At 44.8% G+C, this 25,836-nt stretch overlaps 1 protein-coding gene and 2 long non-coding RNA genes across 14 annotated transcripts in view; 1 reads left to right on the forward strand and 2 right to left on the reverse strand.

Annotated features, from left to right (window-relative positions):
- LOC307225418 overlaps window positions 1-25,836 on the reverse strand; it is a 582,147-nt gene that overhangs the window by 271,284 nt on the left and 285,027 nt on the right. The gene's annotated exons all lie outside the window — the stretch shown is intronic.
- The window catches only part of LOC307225335, a 422,891-nt gene that overhangs the window by 117,016 nt on the left and 280,039 nt on the right, over window positions 1-25,836 (forward strand). The window lies entirely within an intron of this gene.
- The window catches only part of SOX5 (SRY-box transcription factor 5), a 775,029-nt gene that overhangs the window by 105,834 nt on the left and 643,359 nt on the right, over window positions 1-25,836 (reverse strand). For 9 of the 12 annotated variants that reach the window (XM_079992440.1, XM_079992438.1, XM_079992439.1 and 6 more), the window contains 2 exons: window positions 18,700-18,823; window positions 8,781-8,866 (listed from right to left, as the gene is read on the reverse strand). In XM_079992440.1, the coding sequence (XP_079848566.1) occupies window positions 8,781-8,866; window positions 18,700-18,823 (210 nt within the window). Of the gene's footprint in view, window positions 1-8,780; window positions 8,867-14,772; window positions 15,045-18,699; window positions 18,824-25,836 lie in introns of those variants that run through there. The other 3 variants (XM_079992444.1, XM_079992437.1, XM_079992436.1) reach the window with 2 other exon arrangements.

Below are 25,836 nucleotides of genomic sequence, written 5' to 3' on the forward strand. Positions count from 1 at the left end.
TTTTCATCGTAAGAACTAGCAACATCCCTGGGTGAGAACATACTCTTCTTAGATGGGGTAAATCTAGTGGTTCTCTGTATTTATTTTACCTCCTCTTTGCAAATGGCAGCTGACTAGAATCTGGGTGCTCACAGAGCTGTATTTATGATTATGATACTCTATGGCATATTCATTCTGTCTGGTTCTGAAGGGCAGGTCACTGGTGAGTCATGAGAAGGCAGCCAAGTGGGTGGGAAAGAGCAAACAGGTTGATCTTCTCCATTCATGGCTGGAGAAGAGAAGATTGGAAGGCACTGGAGAGGGGTAAAGACCCATCCAGAACACTTCCCCATTGCCACACACCCATCAGGTTGCCAGACATCCAGTTTCATGGTTGTCATTCCCCCTCTTGAGTCAGTGAAGTGGCATAAGCTCCATCACACATGATGCTAATCCCTGGTGAGCATTGCATCTGCACATGTGGTTTGAGATGACTAACTTAGTACATTCTGTTCCTCCAATGAGCTGGAGGTATATGATCTTCCCCACCACACCCCATTTTATCCTCACCACAAACTTGGGAAGTGGGTTAGGCTGAGAACTAGGGACTGGTCTTAGAACATCTCTCCCACGTCACACATATACAACCATGCCTCAGCACTTTAGAATGATCGTGGCTGGCCAATGGCCACTGACCCATGAGTATATATATGTATCCTTTTCAAAGATGTGTTATTGCATCTATTTGTACGACAGGGATGCTATGAGCAAGGGCAGGACCTCATGCTTGCAGCTGCTGTGATGAGGAGGAGGTGGGGGAAATCAAATTTTAGCATTAATAATGCATTATTTGAAAACACCTAAAAGTGGAGCACGCCAGTAGGTTTTTTAATATCTCTCTCTCTCTCTCTTTTTTTTATTACCATTGCTAGGTCTAAATCCTCAGCTGCTGTTTATGGGCATTGATCCATTAGCACCAATGGAAGTGCATCTATTCCCTTACAGCTGGCAAACTGGCCCTTGATCTCCACCAATCCCTTATTTTGGCTACCCCTTGGGCAGAACAGGTGGTGAGCATCTTTCAGCCAATACACCTAAATATAGCATCAGCAGTAAATGGGGAGTGCAATGCCCAATCTAGGTTAATATTATACATTTGAGACCAATTTCAGGAGCCAGCCAATAGGAAATATTCATACTATGCTGCCTTGTTAGCTCACTGTCATTATCATCTTCAGCATTTGTGATGTCCATCAAGGAATGTGCATATTAATATTAAAGGAATCTAGTGAGCTAATGGCGGATGGATGCCTGCCATCTTCTGGCAATGCTAATCTGAAACACAGCAGTATGATTATTTATCTGTTATTTTCAGTTTGTTTTGCCCAGATGTTTGCTCGCAGAGTGGAAACCCAGTTTTATTTTGGTTTTCCCCAAGCAGAAGTGGACTGTGGTGGTTGTCTCATACAGCAATTAAAGCATGAATCGCCTGTCCTCCTGCAAATTAAGACATTTAGAGGGAGCAGGTGAAGCAGCAGAAAAGAAATCGGAGAAAATGGAGAGAGCCCCAGTGACCGAAAAGTCAAGGCTTAATTGGCTTTTGAAGTTGTGCCCTGGCTATTGAATACAAAAAGCAATGCAACATGTGGATTTATTTTTTATCTTGTATTTATTACTGTCCAAGAAAAGCCAAAGTATCTACCCATATATTTTTACATGATGGCTGCATGAGTGCAACTCCCTTTGGATATTCTTTGGCCTGATGTTGGAACCACACTTAGGAACATGGAATACTGCGAGGCCATTGGTAGCTCAGTTGTGACGGTGGCTCTCCTGGGCATCAGATAGAAGACTTCCCCAGCATTAATCAGAGATTCAAGGCACTCTATCATTGAGTTATAGCCCTTCACTGACACCTAATCATGGTCAGCACAAGCCATGGTTTGTTGCCTTATTCCCAGCTGTGAACAGTAAGTGAAAAGGTTGTAGCTCAGTGGTACAGTAGCTGCTTTGCATGCAAAAGGTCCCAGTTTCAATCCCCACCAACTCCAGGTAGGACCTGGAGAGATTCTTGCCTGAAATCCTGGAGAGTCACTGCTAAGACGATGATAGGGAACCTGAGACCCCACCCCAGATGTTGCTGAACTACAAGTTTCATAATTCCTGAGCATTGTTGACATTGACTAGGTTTGATGGGAGTTGGGGGTAGAGGTCCAACAAAATTTGGAGGGCCACAAATTCCCAATCCTTGCAGTAAAATGATACACATGCTGCACTGCTCCAGAACCCATCCCATCAACAGCCATGGGTGTCCACTCAGATACAGTCAGTGCCATGGTCAGGCATTCCATACTGAGACCTGAGACATTAGAGAAAATAGCTGGGTAAGTTAGACTATCACAGCGGGAGATGTGCAAAGATGGAGACCAGATAACTGGGTTGGAGTGGATCAAGATTCAAAATTAGGGATGGATTGTGCTTAAATTTGAGAAATGGGGTAATCCAGTGCTAGCAACATTTCCAAAATGTTAGCTCAGCATGAAAGCTCCCACGTCTTCCCACATCTTCCATGTAGGTCAAGTTGGTTGGCCACCTAGCCAGTGTTAAGAATGGAAAGAACCTGCATGGGGAATTTTGCTGGCTGTAGGCAGAACCACACATTTGCGCTGCAACAAATGCATTGTGTAGAAGATCATGTACATTGCTTCTCCAAAGTAATGTGTCTGCAGGAAAGGCCAATTGGTTAGGAAGTAACAGCAAGCAGGAAAAGGGTTCCTTAATTTTTCTGCCATCAGCCACTTTCTCCCTGAAACTCCCCTATCCCAAGTTGCAAAAATGCAGGGTTTGGAACTGCTGCTAAAAAAAACAGAAGCAGCTGGAGAAGAGAGGAGAAGGGAGGGGAGGGGTGCAGTTGGTGGATTAACCTTAGGCATTCAAAGCAGAGGGCCTACCCTGAGTCATGTCCCTTCCCTATAAACGTGTAGAAACTCTTCTTAGTTTCTTAGAACTCTCTCAGATGCTTGGCTCCAGCAGGAACCTCCAGATCTTGCTTTGGAAGAAAACTCAGAAGCAACTTTCACCCCACGTCTTATCAGTTTTGCTCAAGGCACAGAGAGTTTTCCACCAACCTTATACACTCAACCAGACAGTGGGCATCCATCATACACCTTAGCTAGCAATCTGCACTCATGTGTCTGCTGTGTCCCTCATGGAGGGGCTGTACAGACCCACCCACCTTCCAGCAGATCACTCCTCTCAAACTTCCTTGGGCATTTTGCTCAAGCAGGAACCTCTAAATTCACTTCCCTTATTTTTTGCTTTGGGCAGAACTGTGATGGCAATTCTGCACAAGACACAGCCTCCCTGGCAATGTGAGTTAGGGCAATCAGCACCCTTGGAAGCACCATGGGAGACAGTGACAATGAGACCTATTAGCTCCGTAGCTGCAACAAAAGACAGCAAAGTCCCCGCTTTATTCTTGTCAAAAGAAGTTAAAACGTAGATGGTATGAATGCCAACCCTGCTAGCAAAGCAAGTTACATTCAGTGTACAGTATGCACCGCTACAAACAGGGAGGGCAGTTTAATGTACCTGCTCATCCAGTCATTAGCCTCTCGGCAGGCGGTGCCAATGAGGGCAACCAATTAGTGCTAACTGTGACAGGTAGGACATCGCAGTGGGGGACTCCTGGAGAGAAGAAGGAGAGGAAGGGCTTCAAAACACATGTCCTCTCAAAGCAGGGGTTGGCAGGGGTCTTTCAACACAGAGAGCATGTGTACGGAAGCGACAATGTTGGCAATACTCCTTTTCATCCCCTTCCTACAAAAACCTGACTCGCTACTGCTGTCACTGCACAAAGACTGGGGGTGGGGTGGGGTGGATTAAAGAGCATCACTGGGGGCAGGGGAGTAATAAGAGAGAAAGAGAAATAGATCAGGTACAAAGCCTTCTTCTGAAAGTTCCAAGAGATGTAATTGAAATCTATGAAGCCATGCGCCGGCTGCGTACAGTGAACAGAGCAGTTGTTTTGCAGTCCAACTCAGGGACAGGCAACACGGACTAGAAGCCCCTGAGTTGAGTGAATGGCCTCATCCTGACTCTTTTTGTGCTGTGTTTCTAGACACAGGTCTGGGCTTTAAAGCATCCTGGGTTGTTGTTTTTTTGCCCTGGCACTTTCCCCAAGAAAAACTCACTGTTTACCGCTGACTGCAAACGGCAATATCCAGAAAACCCAAATTGCCGTTTGTTCCAATTTAGCATTAGAGAGCGGGTTTTCCTGGGGAAAGCAGGGGTGGGATGGGGGAAGTGCTCTGACACAGACCTGTGCCTGGAAAGGGCAGGGCAAAATGTAAGTGTGGATGAGCCAATGTCTCTTGTAGGACGTCCGAAGTGAAGAAATGCAGTCAGCTGCAACACTTGCCTCTCAACTTGGTTTAATATCTTGGCAAGCTCTGAACTTATTGACCATATTTCAATTACAATTATATTGTAAATTGCTTTGGGACGCTCCATGGGAAGTGATTCCTAAATGAAATAAACATAACAACAATAGGTAAAGGGGTAGAGGGGACTCCTGACCATTAGGTCCAGTTGCGGACGACTCTGGGGTTGCGGCGCTCATCTCGCTTTACTGGGCACGGGAGCCGGCGTACAGCTTCTGGGTCATGTGGCTAGCATGACTAAGCCACTTCTGGTGAACCAGAGCAGCGCACAGAAATGCCGTTTACTTTCCCAACGGAGCGGTACCTATTTATCTACTTGCACTTTGGCATGCTTTCGAACTGCTAGGTTGGTAGGAGTTGGGAGCGAGCAACGGGAGCTCACCCCATTATGGGGATTTGAACCGCCGACCTTCCAATCGGCAAGCCCTAGGCTCTGTGGTTTAGACAACAACAATACTGCTCTTCAAATAAACTTTTCCACACGACTTCGCCTATTGAGGAAACTTTGCACACATGCCATAGATGGAACATATACACATGGTATCTATTATTAATTAAAAATGTGTATATACCACCTCTTGTTGATTCCAGGGTGGTTTAGAACTTCTTAAAGTGCTCAAATGTAACAAATAATTCTAAAAACCAAACATTGTCATAACCCCTTGGTTAAAACAGCAGTTAGCACAGCAGCAGAAAATGTCACAACACCGCACTTAAAGCAACACAATTAAAAGCCATGGAATACCATATATATATATTTTTAAAAAATAAAAAACTCCTTCTCTGGTGCCTAAGAGAGAAAGTGGAATAGTTTCTCCACAACATTACCTAACATATCGGACACCCTGTGTTAAAGTGACTAATAGTTGCATTGTTTTATTTCATTTATTTCTCTCCCTCCTTGCTCTCCTCCCACCCCCTGACTTGCTGGGTTCCACCCACTGCCCGCCACTGCCCACCAGTTCATACCCCTGGATCCACCCCAAGTAAACATTCACTGGGGCTGCCCCTATTTCCATGTGGGAGAGATTTCTGCTCCCAATCGTCATTTTGCATTGTTGCTTGCCATGAAACCAATAACCTTGGCAGAATGCCCCCATTTCCCATTAACTGCTATTATAGGTTCCTTTCTTTTTCTTATCAGAGTTCATAGGCCCTTGAATGACTAAGCCAGGTTCTGAAAAACAGATGCTTACTGTCCACTCCTTCTATCACTGACAGCTTCCCCCCCCCCCTTGCAAAAAAGGAAAAAAAGACAGTGGAAACAAAGCCCTTTTAGATCACAAAACTTTGACTTCATTGCTAGTAATCTAGCCCTGGCTGGAGTCCTCCTGACGCTTCCTTTCCAACCTTTGTGTGACTATTCGCAGCACTTTACGAGGATTGAAGTGTTCCCCCAGAAATCACTCCAGGATGAAGGCCGGCACCCGCAGCATTGCTTGTTATGGCCCCCACGATTCTCATGCTGCCCAGAGTATTTGTATCAGAGGCTAAACCACAGTGTTGCTTTTCATATGAAGGCACAATAAGAGGCGAATATATTAACCTCTGCAAGCTTACACACACTGACAGTGCTTTATCTGGCACTCAGCTGACTCAACTGCAGAAGAGATCCATCTCAATTGTCTCCCAGCCTCTCGCCTGCTCATTAAGAGTGACTTATTATGCTGATATTATGTCACACGCTCAGCTCACAGGGATTCTCAGGCTCTCTCACCATGCCAGACCTATTCCATCTATTGCACAGAAAGGCCTCCTTCCCCAGGTCCCAGGACAGCAAGCAAAATCCAGCAATGAGCCAATGGAAGGCAGATCCAATTAACTCCGTAGGTCTCTCAGTAGGTCTTTTTGAAACTACTGGAACTGTGATTTAGCTGGCTATTTTTGGGGGAGGGTGTCTTCTAGGTTTGCCAAGGTGTGGTTTTGGAAGGTGTATCCAGATCACAAGGTTGGTTAGCTATACAAGCATTTTCCAAAAATGTCACTTTGTTATGATTCTGAATAACCGTTGAACTAGTTTGCATGGCAAAGGAGGAGGACTGAGGATGGAGGAATGCCATGTGATATGCTCTACAATGGCACCAAGGATTTGTGAATTGGCACCATCATGCGCTGGCGGTAGCATTAATCACAGACTAAAAGAAGCAACAGTCACCTGTCTGGGGCCAACGGCTTTCAAAAAGGCCCTGAAACTGCCTGAGTGACGTGTACCAGAAAGGTACCTTTAGCAAGAAGGAGACTATTAATTTAACAACTGTTGATCAGTGGTATTCCAGAATGGAGGTCCACAAAACCCATTAATAATTTGGTTACTTAAACTTAGGTTGCCCTGCCTCCCTATGACATCATAGCAGTTAAGCCAGGGGTGGGGAACCTCTGGTGTGTGAGGCAATCTTGGCCCGCAGGGGGTTCCAGTTTGGCCTGCGATGCCCTTTCCTCAAAGCCACACCACTTTTCCATCCATTGACATCACTCTGTAATGTCAGCTGATGGGCAGGCGTGTAGGGTTCAACTCGACCGTGGCTGTGCAGTTCCCCAAAGCACGCTGGCACAGGCAGCCAATACACCAGGATCTAACCCCTGCTGTTGAGTTGGGCTTAAATCTAGCACAGTTTGGCGGGATTTGATGCAAACCCCTGCTAAAATGAAGGAAGAACCTTTGTTTCAGTAACTTCTTGCTGCCTGCGAGGTGCTCCAAAGTCCCAACTTTGGGACTTCAAAATGTGAAATCAATTGTGATGTCAGGTGATTGACATTGTGACATTAGGTGGGGGGAGGGGAATTGATTTGCTTTTTGTTTAGGGAAGCTTTTAATGTTTGATGCATTACTGTATTTTAATATTTTGTTGGAAGCCCAGCCAGATGGGTGGGGTATAAATATATTATTATTATTATTATTATTATTATTATTATTATTATTATTATTATTATCTTTTGCCTTTGTTCTATTATGTATTTGGTTTTCTCATTTTTTATTTCTCTGTTGTGAACTGCCCTGGGATCTTTGGATGAAGGGCAGTATACAAATTTAATTATAATAATAATGGGAACTGTGTGCCTGAAATTTTATTTATTATTTACTCATTATCATCATCTAGACTTATATCCCACCATTCTTCCAAGTAGCTTTAAAGGCAGCAAAGGCTCTCCGACTCCATTTTATTTTCACAACAGCCCTATGAGGTATGATAGGCTCAAGGATGGTGATTGGCCCAAGGTCATGTGGGGGATTTGAATTCTCCCTGGTCCTAGTCTGATGCTCTAACCACTACAAATATATGTTTATATTTGTATAAAGTCTTCAGGTAGTTGGTTAGCACAATGCATTCTGGACTTCTCCTGCTAAACGTGGCATTTTGTTGTAACCCATCCCTTAATCGGGATGATGAAGGGCAGTTTTATAAACCAAAAGAAGGAACGGGGAAAATAAGTAAATAAGTAGCTAGTTTATCTAATTCAGCCCCAGCATCTAGTAGTCAAAAGCGCATGGCCTCTAAGACAGATGCCTCATCCGCAGCTCTCGTGGCCTTTTCTGGGTCCTAGGCCATGGTCTGAAGTCGTATGATGTAGCCCCCTTGCTGAAGGTAAGTGGGTTTGTGCTTGGTCCGCGTATGGCTGGAAGATCCAGTGTGTCTATGGAAGACTGCCTTGGAATCCTGCACATGCAAACTTGAGTCCCGTCAGTGAAGCAAAGGAGACTCTAAATGTATTGTGGCAAACAGCCATCAACAGATCTATCCTCCTTAATGTACAGCTGCATGCTCGCCACATTTATACCATAGGACTTTCCCCCAAAAAATCTCAGGAACCCACAAACAGAACTACAATTCCGAGCACTGCTAACTCCAGTTCCCAGGATTGCTTAGGGAAAGGTCGCATGCTTTATAAACGCATGGAGTGAGCCCGAGCTCCTTAGAAAACAACGGCCTTCACCTCACTTTGCAGCAGCGAATCCTGTAAATCAGCGACTCACGTGTGAAGCACTGCTTCCTTCCGCCCCTCCTAAGCAAACTACCACGAAAGGCTCTGAGGGCTAGTGTTCTGAGTGGGTGCTAAGCATCCCTCTCTGTCCCCTCTACTTTACCAGCAAGTCACAGTTCCTTTAAACCAGGGGAATGGGTGCGGGAACGGCACCTTTGAAGCCCGCCCTCTCCCAGGTGAAAAGAAAGCCACTTCCAGATGTAGATTTGTAAATGAAAAGGGTGTGTGGGGGTGTGTGCCAGACAAAAAAAGGCGGGGCGCAAAAGAGAAAGAAGGGAAAACCACATTGTGTGTGTTTTGCAGGGTTGGAACGGGAGAGAAAACTGCTTTCCATATTTATTTAACCTTTGCCTCCTCCGTCATTGTAGCTGGACTTACCTGCAGTTGGAGAGGACCTAAGCCGGGGGTTGCCGCGGCAGCAGCTGCCATGGTTGTTGGGATCAGCTGAACAGGGTAAGGGTCACCTAAGTAAGAGAATAATAGAGGCGTCAGCACCTTTTATCCACTCTCCACCTGCAAATTAAACTCCTGCATTCACTCTTTCCAAAAGCCTCCTTTTGTGTGCCTCGCAGAGGCCTAATGAAAAGCTCCATTGTGAGGCCTTTTACTAACACTCTTCACAATTCTGGCTGAGAGAGGAATGTGAATAAAAGGCGCAGGCAATTAAGGCGGAAACCTCATCCTTTTTCATGATGTATTTAGGGAAATGGGGAGGGGGGGGAGGGGAGTGCACACTGATCAGAGGGCTGAGCTTCCAGAGAGAGAGAGAGAGAGAGAGAGAGAGAGAGAGAGAGAGAAAATATATCTACAAAGGAGAGAAAAGGAGAAAAAGAAAACAGCGCAACCTTGATAAGATCGTCATGCCGGATTGGGGGGCGAACCTACAGACTGAGCCGAAGTAGGAACTTAACCAAACAGAGGGAAGCTAGTAGCACCGGCACTTAACACACACATTGCCAGTGTTTGGGAGATGCAAACAGAGCCCCACTTGCGTAACTGGAACACTATGCTCGCACCAAAGATCGTTACCTAAGTCCACCCCTTATATCTGTGTCTCAAACCCCGTTTTCATTTAATACTGTCCTGCGCTGGCTGTTGGAAAAAAATGTGATGGGGAAGCCCTTGTACTGTGGTCACCAGGTTTTTTTCAATGAATCCGGGGACACTTTTTTTTTTTGAAGCTGAGTAGCAAGGGAGTCAGTAGTGGGGATGGTGAGGCAAAAGACCCTGGGCCCAAGCACACATGCATATTGTATAAAGGTGCAAAGACCTTCTTTCGCACTCTGTGAAACATAAATGCACAGAGTTTTTTTAAAAACTGGGCAACGGCCGCCCACCTGTGACTCCCGAGCCTCCCCCATCAGTCAAAACAAAGGGGAAAGGGGGCAGGAGATCTGTACCACCGGACATCCCAGGTTCCCCTTTGGCAGTGGCGGCGGCAGCAGCAGCAGTCAGCAGCCCGGAGCCAGCCTGGTAGTGCAGTTGGCTCTGGCTGGCTTCAGGGGCTGCTCACTGCCCACTGCCGTGGTGCCCACCATTTTTCCTCTCCGGAAGTCCCCATATGATGTGTTGCGCATAAGACACATCCTATGGGGACTTCCAGCAAAGAAAAATGGTGGCTGCCATGGCAGCAAGCAGTGAGCAGCTCCTGAAGCCAGCCAGAGCCCTCAGAAACAGTTATCACAGACCAGAGGCTGTGAACTTCCTTTTGACAAGGCTTTTGAGCTTTATTTTGATAACAACTCTTATACCACTTCAACAGCTGGGAACTGTAGTTTGCTAAGGGTGATGAGACTCCCCTCACAGAGCTACAATTCCCAGGGTTCCCTGGGACGAGGGGCTTTTGTTAAAGCACAGGAAATATTCACAACAAATGCTCTTCTGTTTCTGCAATCTAAGTTTGAATATATCTACAAAAGCAGGCCTTCATAAGAAACGACTGCCTTGATAACCCTTTCCATTTTTGTGCAGAAAACAAAGGGCCGAATTGTTAACATCTAGCCTTTGCAGTTAACACAGATGTGCTCTGCCTTATATATTCCTGGCCTTTCTAAATGACAAAATGTTTAAAAAGCTTTCCACTCCATTAATAAAGATCATTGGAGCATTTGTGCATGGCCCAATGATGTGCTAACAGAAATTATTAGCCCAGGAAAGTCTTTGGAAACAAGACTTACAACGGTACACATTCATTAGGAAAGCACAATGCAAAGTCATGGTACATTTGATTCAACGGGCACAATAAGCTTTCCTTTCTGAACGCTGTTTCTTTTCTAGCTAATAGAAGGGAAGTACATTTAAGATAAATTGCAAAGGGCCACATCGCAACAACACACTTCATTGTTGCTAGTTATCAGTGTAAGACGCAATCTGCACTTTATTTTTAAAGCAGTACAAACCATTTTAAAAACTCTTGGCTTTCCCCAAAGAATCCCGAGGACTGTAGTTTGTTAAGGGTACTGAAAATTGTCAAGATACCCCTATGCCCCTCACAAAAGTACAGGATCTGCATTAACAGATGTCTAGTGTCCAGATCAAAGGAAGTAATGGTACCACTCTATTCTGCCTTGGTCAGACCACACCTGAAATACTGTGTCCAGTTCTGGGCACCACAATTTAGGAAAGGTGTTGAGAAGCTGGAAGGTGTGAAGAGGAGGGCATCCAAGATGATCAAGGGTCTGGAAACTAAGACTTATGAAGGGAACTGTTGAGGGAACTGTGTATGCTTAGCTTGGAAAAGAAGAGACTGAGAGGAGATACAATAGCTATCTCCAAATAGCTAAAGGGCTGTCACATGGAGGATGGAGCAAGCTTGTTTTTTTTCTTTTCTTCCAATGGCTTCAAGAAAGGAGATTCCAACGAAACATCAGGAAGAACTTTTTGACAATAAGAGCTGTTCTGACCGTGGAATGGACTCCCTCTGAAGGTGGTGGACTCTCCTTCCTTGGAGGTTTGCAAGCAGAGGTTGGACGGCCATGTGTCATGGATGCTTTATTTGAGATTTGCAGGGGTTGGACTAGATGACCCTCAGGGTCCCTTCCTACAATTCTACAATTCTACAATTCATTGCTCTGCCTACTTTTGACCTGTCTGCCATGAGCATGTGTCCCTCAGAAGGCCACCTAGAAAAGAATGTGGTCCCTTGGGATGAAAAAGGTTCCCTTCCTCTGACCTAAACCCACCATATCTTACTTAGCTGCGATACTTTTGTCAGCTGCGCACACACCAAAGTCTAAATCTATCTTTTTGTCTTCATCTTCTCCCCCTTAGGGTTTGGCAATTGTTAACAACCTGGACATCATCTGACAGCACTTAAATGAGAAATTAGCCAGCAGCCTTTTCCAAGCCATGCCTGCGGACCTTGTGTACATGAGACATAATTATACGGCCCACATGATACCCCATTAAACAATGAAACATGTGATGAACTAAAAAACAGAGATACATCAGCAAATCTGCCTGGGGAAGTTTATGGTATTTAAATCCTAAACATTAATTTTATTGTCCTGTATGAGAAACCAATTAACTATGAGTTTCATTATTTTTTTTTATTGGATGTAGGGGATATTGTTCAGAAAACCATCAAATGGTGAATTCAGCATATTTTAATTTTATTAGGCTTGGCTTGTCCACTCTCGTACCCAGTTGCGCCAAGTTGAAATAGTAATTAGATATTTCATCAATAACCGTGTTTGGGCTTTTCTGCAAATTAGATTTTTTTGTTTTTTAAGTTTCCATTCAAAGGGAGCTGATATCTAAGAAATACACAATGCATCTATTGTCTAGCCATTCCCCGCCCAAAACAAGGATGAAAGAGGGATGAAAGCACATCAACCCCAAAGTCCAGGCAGATGACATATGACTCAACAGCTAATGGGCAGCAAATGTATGATTCTCCCATTGAAAAAAAAAAGGGGGAGGGACTTAAAAATGCTTTACTTCTGCTGCATCATACTCAAACCCCCACAAGGATTAAAAGAAGCAGCAAATATTCTCCAAAAGGGAGGGAGATGGAAATTCCAGCAGATTCTAACCTGAGAAGATTTCCATTCATCTATATTCTGCAAGTATAGGTATAATTAATCTAGGGTTCAGACTTGAATGTGCCGTCTGTGCTCAAATTTCAGCAAAGTCAAGAACAGTGGCATTTGGGGTTTTGGCTAACACCCAGCAGAGGAGGGCTCAGAAATGAATCTCTCCCATTCTGAGAAAAACAAGGCACTCCTAGATGAGCCCAAACTCTCCTGGAGTCCAGCTCTTGGTGCTTAGGCTTTGCCTAAAAGAGTGAACGTATCGCCCAAAAAGGATTCTTATTTGCATGAAAGTTGCATATGCTAATTTGTATGTAAAGAGTAGCCATTCCAAACAAGTATTTTGGACTGCAGTTCCCATCAAGTAGGACTAAGCGTCAAAATTCTACTGCAGTAGTGTAGGCATTGAACATAAAACTGTGTAACTCTTCTGAAACTCATTCCTTACTTCCAAATAGATCACCAAGGCCTGGTTGGCATCCGTCTTGAGAGACAATGGAGAGCACCTCTGGGGGTGAAGTCAAACCACTGCGTTAGCAGCACTGAAGGGGAAACCTGGGCAGTGTGTCCTGGGCTGCCCTGACAACAAGATCCCCCTGCTCAGCCTTGTTGATGTGGTCCAAAAGAAAGCAGAGCAATATGTTTGGCACCAGCTTGGCTGCAAGAATTGATATAAGGAGGTGTACAAGGCACCATTCAGCTGCCTTAGGGACTCCACTCTTGATTTATGTAGGGTTTACTCCTTAGCCTTTTCTTCTCCCGAAGATGTCCTGCAAGGCAGGCAGCAGAGGTTAAGGACCAGAGTTTTCCTTCTCCTAGATGGGCTACCCTCCCAGGTTGATGAGACCCATCTGCCCCTCATCAAAGCCTAGATCCTCAGGAATGATGTAGGGCTACATGCATGGGACAGAACTCCCAAAACTCCCTTAGATTGCCCCATGTCATGGATAAATTTGGCAAATGTGACTTTATTGATGAAAAAGGTCTTTCAAGCCTGGATAGCTCAGTTGGTTAGACCATGGTGCTGATAACGCCAAGGTTGCAGGTTCGATCCCTGTATGGACCAGCTGGATATTCCTGCATTGCGGGGAGTTGGACTAGATGATCCTCAGGGTCCCTTCCAACTCTACAGTGCTATGATTCTGCTAAGAACATCTCCCTGGCAGGCAGCTATTACAGGCATCCCTCAGGCCTAGGCAAAAACCTGGTTCAGTTTTCTTTTTCATTTCCATGGCGACCAAAATGTGTGATGTCATGTCAGTCTCATGGATGTGATGTGCTACACAGCTGCCATGCTGTTAATATACTAGCAGTTGAAAAGCAAACACACATACACAGTGCCACACTGTGCTAAACATGGAATTAATTGAATCTGCCAGATATGTTTAATGGGATGCAGTCTTGACCTTTTGCAGGCCTACAAATATAAATAGCAATATTCAACATTCAACAGCTTTAAGTTACATGTTCGGCAACGTGAATCACTGCATCTGCCATATGAGGAAGAACAGCTATAGGGACACTCGGTATCCATGCTATGGGGCAGGGCAGCTCTTGGATGAGCTTAATAGCCCTGATTTTCCAGTGTGGAGAAAGGGAGAACTCTTCACTGTGGTCCATATGTGTCCGTGAATAGCCACAGCCAAGATAAGTGATTCGGTAGGCTGGGGTCAAACTGACCCAAACTACACTGACAGTGTTGTTGCATATGGAGAATGCAAAAGTTGGTTTACTTTTACTCAATTGTAACTTACTCTGGAACTTCACTGCAGATGGTGACAGCAGTCACGAAATTAAAAGATGCCTGCTTCTTGGGAGAAAAGCAACGACAAACCTAGACAGCATCTTAAAAAGCAGAGATATCACCTTGCCAACAAAGGTCTGTATAGTTAAAGCTATGGTTTTCCCAGTAGTGATGTATGGAAGTGAGAGCTGGACCATAAAGAAGGCTGACCGCCGAATAATCGAAGAATTGTGTTGCCGGAGGAGACTCTTGAGAGTACCATGGACTGCAAGAAGATCAAACCTATCCATTCTGAAGGAAATCAGACCTGAGTGCTCACTGGAAGATCAGATCCTGAAGCTGAGGCTCCAATACTTTGGCCACCTCATGAGAAGAGAAGACTCCCTGGAAAAGGCCCTGATGTTGGGAAAGATTGAGGGCACAAGGAGAAGGGGACGAGAGAACGAGAGTCTTGGACAGTGTGCTCAAAGCTACCAGCATGAGTTTGACCAAACTGCGGGAGGCAGTGGAAGCGAGGAGTGCCTGGCGTGCTCTGGTCCATGGGGTCACGAAGAGTCGGACATGACTAAACGACTAAACAACAACAACAACTTACTCTGGTGTCCTTGCAGATACGTTGTAAGCTAGTGGTCTGCGTAGAGAATTTCTCCACTCCCCGGTTCTCTCAGATTTCTAATCAACTCTGAAAACGTGGTAGAATTCTCCTCAACACTTGACAAGGAAATATGTACGGCTGGCTTATCAAATGGTTACATATCCTTCATGGAAAATTACCACTTGCTAAACAGCTGCCTGAGTGCATTCTCAGTAAACACTGTGGGAGCTGTTTATGAATTGCTGGCTGATGAACTGCATCAAAACTCAGTGCTGCACCAGGAACCAGCCTGAATGAAATGTTTTGCACATTTGGCAATGCTGGAAAAAAGGCCTCACCTTCTCATCCCTCCTTGCATAACCGCTCACTTATTCCTGTACATTGCCCTCACTTGCTTGCTTAACTACGTAGCATTGTGATGTCATTCTGTTAACTGCGCGATCCCTGATTGGGTGTGATTGGCTGCGTAACTAATCCAGCAAGCAGGGAGCAACAGCCAAGAGGGAAATTAGCAACAGCCAGGGAATACAGTACAGTGGAATTGAACAGGGTATGGTTTGAAGTGATGTATGGAAGTGAGAGCTGGACCATAAAGAAGGCTGATCGCCGAAGAATTGATGCTTTTGAATTATGGCGCTGGAGGAGACTCTTGAGAGTCCCATGGACTGCAAGAAGATCAAACCGATCCATTCTGAAGGAAATCAGCCCTGAGTGCTCACTGGAAGGACAGATCCTGAAGCTGAGGCTCCAATACTTTGGCCACCTCATGAGAAGAGAAGACTCCCTGGAAAAGACCCTGATGTTGGGAAAGATGGAGGGCACAAGGAGAAGGGGACGACAGAGGACGAGATGGTTGGACAGTGTTCTCGAAGCTACCAGCATGAGTTTGTGGGAGGTGCCTGGCATGCTCTGGTCCATGGGGTCACGAAGAGTCGGACACGACTAAATGACTAAACAACAACAACAACATGGTTTGAAGGCAGCTGACATGCATTCCACCCTGGGTGCCATGAAGGAAGGAAGATGGGATATAAATGTAAGAAAATAAATAAGCAAAACACTCTTCACACAGTGTTTTGTTTAAAAGCTCAATCCCCATTTCACTGACAAAGTGTGAGTTTGTCAGTGACACCCCCCCCCCCAAGGATAAATAACCCAAGCTGGAGAATATTCACTGCAAATTCATGTTGTTTTAATTTGTCCCTAGGTGAAGGCTCCAGTTCTACCTATTTATATTTTGGAAGTTCGGGAGGATGGGGGATTCAACCTTGAAGATTAACACTTTGGAAAAGACTTATCACCGGCACAGTCCTTTTTTTTGTTTTGTTTTTTTGCCTTGGAAATGAATTTCAACTGCTCCTTTAGCGAATACTGTGCTAACAAAAAGAAAACAATTGATGGATTCATGAGTTAGTCAATGATACACTGATGCGGACATAAGAAAGCCAAACAGAAGGGCCAAAGACAGAAGCTCCCAGAACAAGAGGGCTTCAGATAGCTAGATAGGAAACTGATGTCAGAAGAGTTAGATAAGCGGAAATGAATGAAACCAGTTTTTATGAAATCCACGATGAAGATAAATCTCTTTGCTGAAATGAAGACTTTTCAGAGCTCTCCCCTTTCCCCCTCGTTCTAAAAAAAAAATATAAAACAGCCAGTGCCATGATGACAGGAGCGCACAAGTTTCTATATAAAATTGTCCAAATGCGTGCATATGCACACACAAACACACTCCACTGAAAGCAAAAGCCTTCAAGGATTAATCTGCTGCATTTTTTTCAACCTTAGACTGTTATAAAGATACTCATGCTTTGTGTTAGCCCATAAATTGAGAGGCATATGCTACCCTTGATCTATGCACAGAACTCCTGTTGAGATTAATGGGACTTGCATGTTGTTTGGAAGTTGCTTGCAAAAAGGGCAAATTAAACCTCTTCATTAAATAGGGAACAGGCTGTTTTAGAAGGAAATCTTATTTCCCCTACAACAGTGTTAAGTCTCTCTCTCTCTCTTCTCCCACCCCTCAATCCCTCTTCTTCCTTCGGGGGGTTGGAGTGGAAAAGAGGCACTGCAAACAACGGCAGCTTTAGGCAATAAGAGACGTATGTTTCAAAGGTATCTGATCTGTTTGTTTGGGTTTTATGCTCTCAAATGTCACTATCAAGAAAATTCCAGATGATTTTTAAAAATTATATATATATGTATGGGGAAGGTGTTTCGTTTTTTAAAAAGCTGTATCTGCAAATCCTTCTTCCTACCTGCAGTGAAGGTGAAGAGAGTTTTATTTGTAGGAGCCAAGTACAGGGCTGGGGTAGGAATGCAGTTTGGTTCTCCTTTAAAGACAAATTAGGACTCTCCACAACAATATGTGAACTGTAACCAAAGCTGCCCCTTGTACGTACTTTTGTGATGCAGTTCTCCAACCAAAATGTTTCTACAAAGATGTACATATCAGGGCAAAGTGTGCATAAAAGTGCGTTGATCAGTGACCACATCTAATCAATAATAGTTTTTTTATTGCATTGTGACATATAATTTATTTTTGTGTATAATTCTTACGTATATTTCATGGCCATGCGTTTATGCTTGACTACAACATCTATTTGGTTTATTATTAATAGATTTGAATCTGTTCATGAAAATAAGATAAAAATGCACTAAATTAGGGGAAATTGTATTATCAGATCAGGGGAGGCTCCAAACCAGCTTAATTGATTATCTCTAAAGATGCAGAGCAGATGCTGATTCTTGGGAAGACAGAGCTTCTCTAGCGTACCAGGTACTGTGAACCAGGAAATCCCTGGATCAAATCTCACTATCACACAAGTCGGTGGCCTCAGGCAAACCACTCACTCACCTTCAGTGATCCCAGCTCATGAGACAATCTCAGGGCTGTGGGTTCAAGCACCATATTGGGGCAAAAGATTCCTGCACTGCAGGGGGTTGGATTAGATGACCCTCGTGGTCCCCTCCAACTTTATGATTCCATCCCCACTTACTCCCTTTAATAGCAAACCAAGCTCAGGAGAACCTGAAATTTTGCAGAAATACGGAGGTGCCTTTAGGGAGGAAAATGATGAGGCCAAAAAAAATAAAGGCAGGTGGATGAGAAGTAACCGTGCATGGTGGCCAATGGTATGTTGAGTTTGTGGGACAGGGACCTGTGTGTTAAAAAGCAATGGAGTATCCTGGAAAGGGGCATAACTTGGCATGAATTTGGAATGTTTCGCACTGAACCGGGGACCTGTACAACAGTCCTGTAATATAGGCTGCTATTCATACTGAATACAGTGGTACCTCTGGTTACATACTTAATTCGTTCCGGAGGTCCGTTCTTAACCTGAAACTGTTCTTAACCTGAAGCACCACTTTAGCTAATGGGGCCTCCTGCTGCTGCTGCACGATCTCTGTTCTCATCCTGAGAGATTCGTTCTTAACTCGAGGTACTATTTCTGGGTTAGCAGAGTCTGTAACCTGAAGCATATGTAACCCGAGGTACCACTGTACAGCTTTGTCTTGCACCAATGCTCATTTAAGGCAGGTCTGCATCTTCTGGCCCCGCCCACAACCTCATTTGTGGTCCCATTCGCAAAGAAGCTTTGTACACATGGGCTCATCTCAACATGCATAGCCTCTGAGCACACACCTGGGGAAAAAATGGAGGGTACAGATCATGTACCAGGGGAGTCTGCGTTTGTTTGGGTGTCTCCACGCAGAGCCCTGTGAAGACAGGATCTAGAATACATGGAGGCTGAGGTGAAGTCCCTGAGTGAAATTCTGAACTGGCAATTGAGCCAGAAGCTTCCTGGTTGGGAAGACACATTTTTGGCCATCATGCTACAACATCTCTTGCTCAGCCTCGTTAAAACATTAATATTCTGATTGCACCCCAGCGAGCGGGGGGGGGGGGGAGTTGACTAGACTTACTGCAGCCTGCCTTGTAGCTGAAACCAGGAGGAAGGAGGAATCCCTGCTGTGCTGCTGCTGCTAGAGTCCGCTGGTCTGGAGGGAATACTGGAATCATTAATGGCGGCAGCTGACCTTGGACCTGCTGAACAGGAGAAGGAAAATCAAACCAGAAATCGGGGCTTCTCCTTAATGGTAAATTTGCAACAGGATAGTGGTGGCATTTGCAACTGAAAAGATTGGCCTACAGTGAATCCAGTCCAGAAGAGAACAGTCTATGCACTGAATATTTACTATATTTCACAAAATTTGTATACCACTTTATAATAATAATAAAAAACCTCTAAGTGGTTTATGAAGGACAACCTAATGCATACCTTCAAAATGCAGACAAAAACAAACGTTAGAAACACATTAACACTGCATTTTAAAAGAGAAATAAAATCAGCCATCTTAATACATGTTGAAATTGCACGCTTAGGATTGTTGATTTATAATTTTTTTAGCTGCTGGCAAAACCAATGCAGTTGTGGTACCTGACTAATATTATTGGGCAGGGAGTTCCAATGAGTAGCCACTGCCACAATGAAGTACTGAGTCCTTGCAAATGTGGAACGAACACTTGTAAATAATAATAATAATAATAATAAGGTAAATTTTTATTGCTCTGTATGTGCTAATTGGCTTACCAATACCAGGATGACTGTGTAATAGACAACTTTCTGCATGTGAATTGGAACTATAAGGAAGGCAGGTAGCAGGGCCTGTTCTTTTCTGCATTCCAGACCTCACAGATTACAATTCACTGCCCACTCCCTTCCATTAGATGAAATTTGAAGCTCTCAAACAGTCACAAGATCTGGTTCAGAGGTTCATTTGCAGAGCTACAGGGTCCTATGAAATGATGACCCACCACAAATGCAGACTACCCGCCACTTATGACACTGTCCCACTCCAACTTGGATGACCCAGCTGGCAAAAAGTCTAGAGGTGGGGAAGATCTGCTGTCTGGTTGCCTCTGAAATAAGACGTTGCTTCCCCACATTTCCGTGTCGCTTGGAAATAAGCCACTGCCCCCATGAGCCATCAGACACTCCCCCACATCTCTGGCCATGGCAATACTCAAGAAGAAAACCACTGCATGGAATTGAGGTCTCTCTCTCTGTTTCTTTCCCTTCTCCAGTGTCTGGTGTATTGCTATGAAGAAGACAGGACCTCCACTGGCCTCTAGGAAATGTAGCTGGTTGCGCAGAATATCAATGACCAGGAGATCATGGGACTTATATCCCCAAATTAGTCTGAGGCATGTCTTTCAATTGGCGTTAATGAAGGTCCACATTCAGGTGGAACTTATTTATTAGGAAATAAATAAGAAATACATTCTCCGGAGGGGCAAACAATGTTTGTCTGTTGCAGAGAACGTCTTAAGGGCTATCACATTTATTATGGCATGATAAACCCTTTTGGAGTACTGTTCAGTTCTTCAGATGCATGAAATTTTATCCTGAGTTAGAAGTATGCAACACCAGCATCACAAAGATCTGTATGCTTTGCCTTCCTGAAACAAAATCTCTCTCTCTCTCTCTCTCTCTCTCTCTCTCTCTCTCTCTCACACACACACACACACACACACACACAAATGTATGATTGGGCAAATCTGACAATAACAGTTTCTATTAGTTTTACATTTCCCCCATCTTAAATGTAGTTCTCCAGATTCCCAAATTACCGTATTTTTTGCCCTATAGGACGCACCGTCCCATAAGGCGCACCTAGTTTTTTGGGGGGGAAATAAAGGGGGAAAATTTTATTTCCCCCCCCAGGCGGGGGAAGCCCGAGCTCTGGCTCCCACTGCTTGCGGAGAGGTCTGCGAAGCCTGTGTGCACCGACCCCTCTCGCTGTCCAGGCTTCAGCGAAAGGCTGCATTCATCCCATAGGATGCACACACATTTCCCCTTCATTTTTGGAGGGGAAAAAGTGCGTCCTATAGGGTGAAAAATACAGTACTTTGCGATTAAAAAAAAGTCTTCATGAAAATTCTCCTGCCTCTTAGTGCCAATTTCAGCTAATATAGACATTTTGTTGCCTAACATACACATTTTGGAAATGCAGTTTCCTCTAATATAATGCATTTTGCACGTTATTTCCACTAACTTATGCTTTTTACACCACTAGAATGTTCATTGTTGGTAGTATTATGAGGCTGAAGAACAGTCTTGCAAAATTTGGAGAAGGGCAAATTTTGAACCACAACTGCATTTTCATGTTCCAGAACATGCTATTGTTCCAGAAAGTACAAACTAGGCCCACCTTTAAATGTGAACTGAACCAAATTTCTCCCCCATCCCTAATCTTACATTATCTAAGTAAAAAAAAGGTTAAGTCCAGTCACAGACAACTCTGGGGTTGCAGCGCTCATCTTGCTTTACAGGCCGAGGGAGCCGCGTTTGTCCGCAGAAAGTTTTTCCGGGTCATATGGCCAGCATGACTACACTGCTTCTGGTGCAACCGAAACCAGAGCAGCACACGGAAACACTGTTTACCTTCCCACCAGAGTGGTACCTATTAATCTACTTGCACTTTGGGGCGTGCTTTCGAACTGCTAGATTGGCAGGAGCTGGAACTGAGTAATGGGAGCTCACCCCGTTGCGGGGACTCGAATCGCTGACCTTCTGATCGGCAAGCCCAAGTCTCAGTGGTTTAGACCACAGCACCACCCGCGTCCCTATTATCTAAGTATTTATTAATAGGGACATTTATTAACGAGTTCAGCTGAGCATGCAAGTTCCCCCCACCTGCCTTGAGAATGGCTGAAGGCTCACTTGCCCAAAAGGTTTTGGCATCTGGGGGCAGCAGTAAACAATTCAAGCAGACCAATGAATCAGTGGCTTCTGGACCACCAAGGCACAATCTTACTACGATCACATGTGGAGTGATGCCACTGAAGCCCAAAGTCCCTCACTCACCTGCCACAGCACTGCACAATTATAAACACAACACTGAAATGAAAGCAGTAGATGCTGGTGGGGTGGCACAGACAGGGATGAAATCCTGAGCTGGCTCCCAACACTGGGCATTACTGTCAGTTCTCAAGAGGGTAAAGAGGAACTCAGTGCAGTGCAGATTCCTTCTCCTGCTGCTGCTGCATCAACAACACCCTGCTGCCTTGCATCCCTCTCCTCTGCAACTAACAGTGACATTTTGCACTGGAAAGCCAGGTCAGCAATGCCACCCCCCACCTCTATGCTGGCTGCTGGCTCCTCACCACACAAGAAGATAGGGGATACCTTAGTTGGTAGAGCATAAGACTCTTATTAATCTCAAGGTTGTGGGTTCACGCCCCCACCTTCGGCCAAAGATTCCTACTTTGCAGGGGGTTGAAACAGATGACTCTGGTGGTCCCTTCCAGCTCCACAATTCTGATTCAATCACCATTTACTTCCTTTTGATAGTGAACCGAGAGGGTGAGCACAGGGGAACCCAAAAAGTTTGCAGAAATACAGAAGTGCTTTTAGGGAAGAAAATGAAGGGGGGGGGAATGGAGTTGGAAGAGGCCTAACTGTGCTTAGTGGTCCAGTGGTATGTTGAGTTTGTGGGACTGGGACCTGTGTGTTGGAAAGTAATGGAGTACCCTGGGAAAGGGCATGGCTGCCTGGTTGACTGGCAACATTACAATGCTACATGGAAGCACTGTTTGGTGCATAGGGCACACTTTGGGAAGCTGAAGGAAGCATCATCCTCAGGAGTTTGGGGCAGCGACAATGTGCAACTACCACAGAACACTTGCTGGTCACAGACTGCACTGCACTGCACTGCGTCTCACACAGAGAAGCACCCTGTTCTGTTTCCCATGCACCAAGAAAGGAAGATTCCACCACTAATTCCTAACTCAAGCGACTTCTTCTTTTCCACTGGTGCCCCTGTTGTTATTCTAATTCAGCTAACAAACAACGCACACGCCCCACAATTTATTATTATTTTTAACACCCTGGAATAATCCCATCCTTGCCTTGAATCGATATTTCGTTTTTCTTTTTAAAAATCACAAAGAAACTCCATTCTCCTTTTAGAAACAAAAATGAACAGCCGAGTGGAATTTTCGCATTGCATTCTTCGGCAGAGAGCCATGGAACTTAAAAAAAAAAAAAAAAAGGTTCCAAGGATGAAAGTGACTTTGCCAGCAAAGAAGCTTCAAAACAGAACTCAAAACACTAATAGAGAGACAGATGGTTCCACTGAAGGCTTTGCTGCCAAAAAAAAAAAAATATCTACAAAAAAAGAAGAAAAAAACCCAGAGTGATGTTATTGAAGCCGACTGGAAAGTTCTCTGATGACTGCAAATACTCTTGTCCCATTTCAAGTGTTAACTCTGCCTCCAGGGCTAATATAAACTAAAGCAACACACACACACACACACACACACACACACACAATCTCATGCACAGCCTCTGCCAAGCCCACAAGGTAGTACAAGTCTGCACTCGATTTCAAGTGACTTCTGGATACGCTAACAAACGCATTGTACTCATGTGTCCCTGTTTGGGAAGGAAGCCATTAGAAAAACAAGGTTTTTTATTTTATAAAAATCTCATACAACATTTCCACCTCCTGGTACAAATGCAAAAAAAAAAAAAAAAAAGGGGGGGGAGGGTTTGAAAAAAAATTAATAAATTAAAAGCCTCCTGGCTTCAGATGACAAAACTTAGCTGAGTAATGGAGGTAAGGAAAGCAGAAAGGTGAGGATGGGTTGCGTAGAGACCGAAATAACTCAGTCAAAACAATGTAATTTTCGTTCCAATCTGGAATCTAGGGCGAGGGAGAAAGAGAGTTTTAATACCTGTGCTCCATTTCCTTTCTAAAGTAAATAAGTGCCCAGGTAATTTTATTTTTATCAAAATATTACAGGAGGATGAAATGTGAACTGAATGCAGAAGCCGGCTGATTTTGTCCTAAATGCTGTATTTATTTTTTTCACAGGGGAGGAGGTAGGGCTTTCAGCAAGGTTTGTTTACTTGTTGCTAGGTTACAGATGTGGAAAACGACAAACGCAAAAAACCTAGATCCCCCCTTTTTAGCTAAAACAACATATTTTTCAGATATGTTTATACAGAATTATGTATACACCCAATTCCTTTTCTCCTCCCCCCCCCCTCACCTCTCAAACAGCTCTACTGACTTGTGGACTGACTTGTGGATCCTAGATTTAAGAGTTTCTTTAGGACCACTAAGAACTTCCAATCAGAGCTAGATGCAAATCTTGGCATATATGTGGCCACTCCTTGAAAAGCCCAGCTTGGACCCAATGGAGAATTGCCAATACCCTATTTTGGGGGAAGGGGATGGCAAAGGTGGAGGAGAGGGTGGCTAATCTGAATGAAACAGATTAGCTGGATCCACCTCAGTCGGGGTTGAGACCTGGCTAGTGAATCAGCCTTGGTCACCCTGAAGGATGACCAGTATTGAGTAGGAGTGTGACCCTCTTACAATTACGCAAACTCTTAGTGGCTCCTGGATCAACTGTGGGATGGGTACTGAAGGCAAAAACTACACTTTCATTCCTACCTACATGGTTCAGTCCAAAGAGCAGAACTGGTAAATAGTTAAAGGTAAAGGGATCCCTGACCATTTGGTCCAGTCGTGGCCAACTCTGGGGTTGCGGCGCTCATCTCGCTTTACTGGCCGAGGGAGCCAGCATACAGCTTCCAGGTCATGTGGCCAGCATGACTAAGCCGCTTCTGGCGAACCAGAGCAGCGCACGGAAACGCTGTTTACTTTCCCACCGGAGCGGTACCTATTTATCTACTTGCACTTTGACGTGCTTTCGAACTGCTAGGTGGGCAGGAGCTGGGACTGAGCAATGCATTGCAGGGGGTTAGATTAGATGGCCCTTGGAGATACCTTCCAGCTCTACACTTCTGTGATTCTATGACACACACAATACAGCTAGAGTTGCAACCAGAATTAGTATATCCTGCTTGTTGGTGAACGCATGCAAAAACCATTGACCTAGACCAGGCACATCCAACAGGTAGATCGTGATCTACTGGTAGATTACTGGACATTTGCAGTAAATCATGAGTAGATCACTGCCCCCCAAAGAAGCTCCCTTAAAAAAGCTCAACATTTTTGCCCTTCACCACCCAAAAAAGGGGCTTTCCTCCTCCCGAAAAAAGCTCTTCAACTTTGACCCGAACTCCCCCAAAACAGGCCCTCTTCCTTCTTAAAAAAAGCTCCACGACTTTTACCTGAATCCCCCCAAAAGGGGTAGATCACTGCCAGTTTTTAACTGTGAGTAGATCGCAGTCTCTTGGGAGTTGGTCACCCCTGACCTAGACCTATTTGTCTCTCCCTAGTGGTTAAAAGTTGCAGAAGATACAGGTGGACTCTTGGTGGTGCCCCCCATCCCCCAGATGGAGAACAGGCCTCAGCAAATTCCCAATCATTCTAAACCCTAATGATGGAAAAGGTCTAGTGGTGGATGGTGCCCCTTGGGACAGGAAGAGTAGAAGGCTGATAGACCAACCTTGGGTGGAGCTAATGGAGCAGGAGTCAATGACCGGTGGAGCCCACTATTTCTAGCTAAGTTCCCATCTTCCACTCTACTGAGTTCTGCAAGGGCAACACTGAGACTAAGGAGGAGGCAGCTGACACCCCCGGATGGGTTGCAAATAAGAAGGCAGACAAGCAAGGGCTGGCTGAGAGCAGTGGGAGGACAATGACCCACTTGCCCTAATGGAGAAGTCTACTGAAAGGGTCTTTTGCTCTAAAAGATGAACACGGCTCTGCCGCGCAGTTTAATATAACACAGAGACGGATAGGAGGAATTTGCTCCCAAATGTGTAGCTATTAATACTACGGAAGAATTCCTCCGAAACGTTTCTTCGGAAGTGGAGGTGGGAGAAAAATCTGTGATCGTTTCATTAATAACTGATGTTCCCGCACAGCGTATGATGGAACATACAGCTTCCAGATGCTTGTTTAATGCAGCGACTGATAAGCTGCGGGCTTTGCGGAGCACCGCGGTGGTAAGAGAGTCAATGAAACATTTGTCAGGGAAAGGAAAACAGGTGTGAGATTGCTCGATGGTGGGCGCTTTCTGCTTTTCAACGGAGAATGTGCCGGATAATTTCCTGAGCTGGAAAGGCCGCCTAATGCTCT

Source organism: Podarcis cretensis (assembly GCF_951804945.1).
Source record: "Podarcis cretensis genome assembly, chromosome: 10".
Lineage (NCBI taxonomy): Eukaryota > Metazoa > Chordata > Lepidosauria > Squamata > Lacertidae > Podarcis > Podarcis cretensis.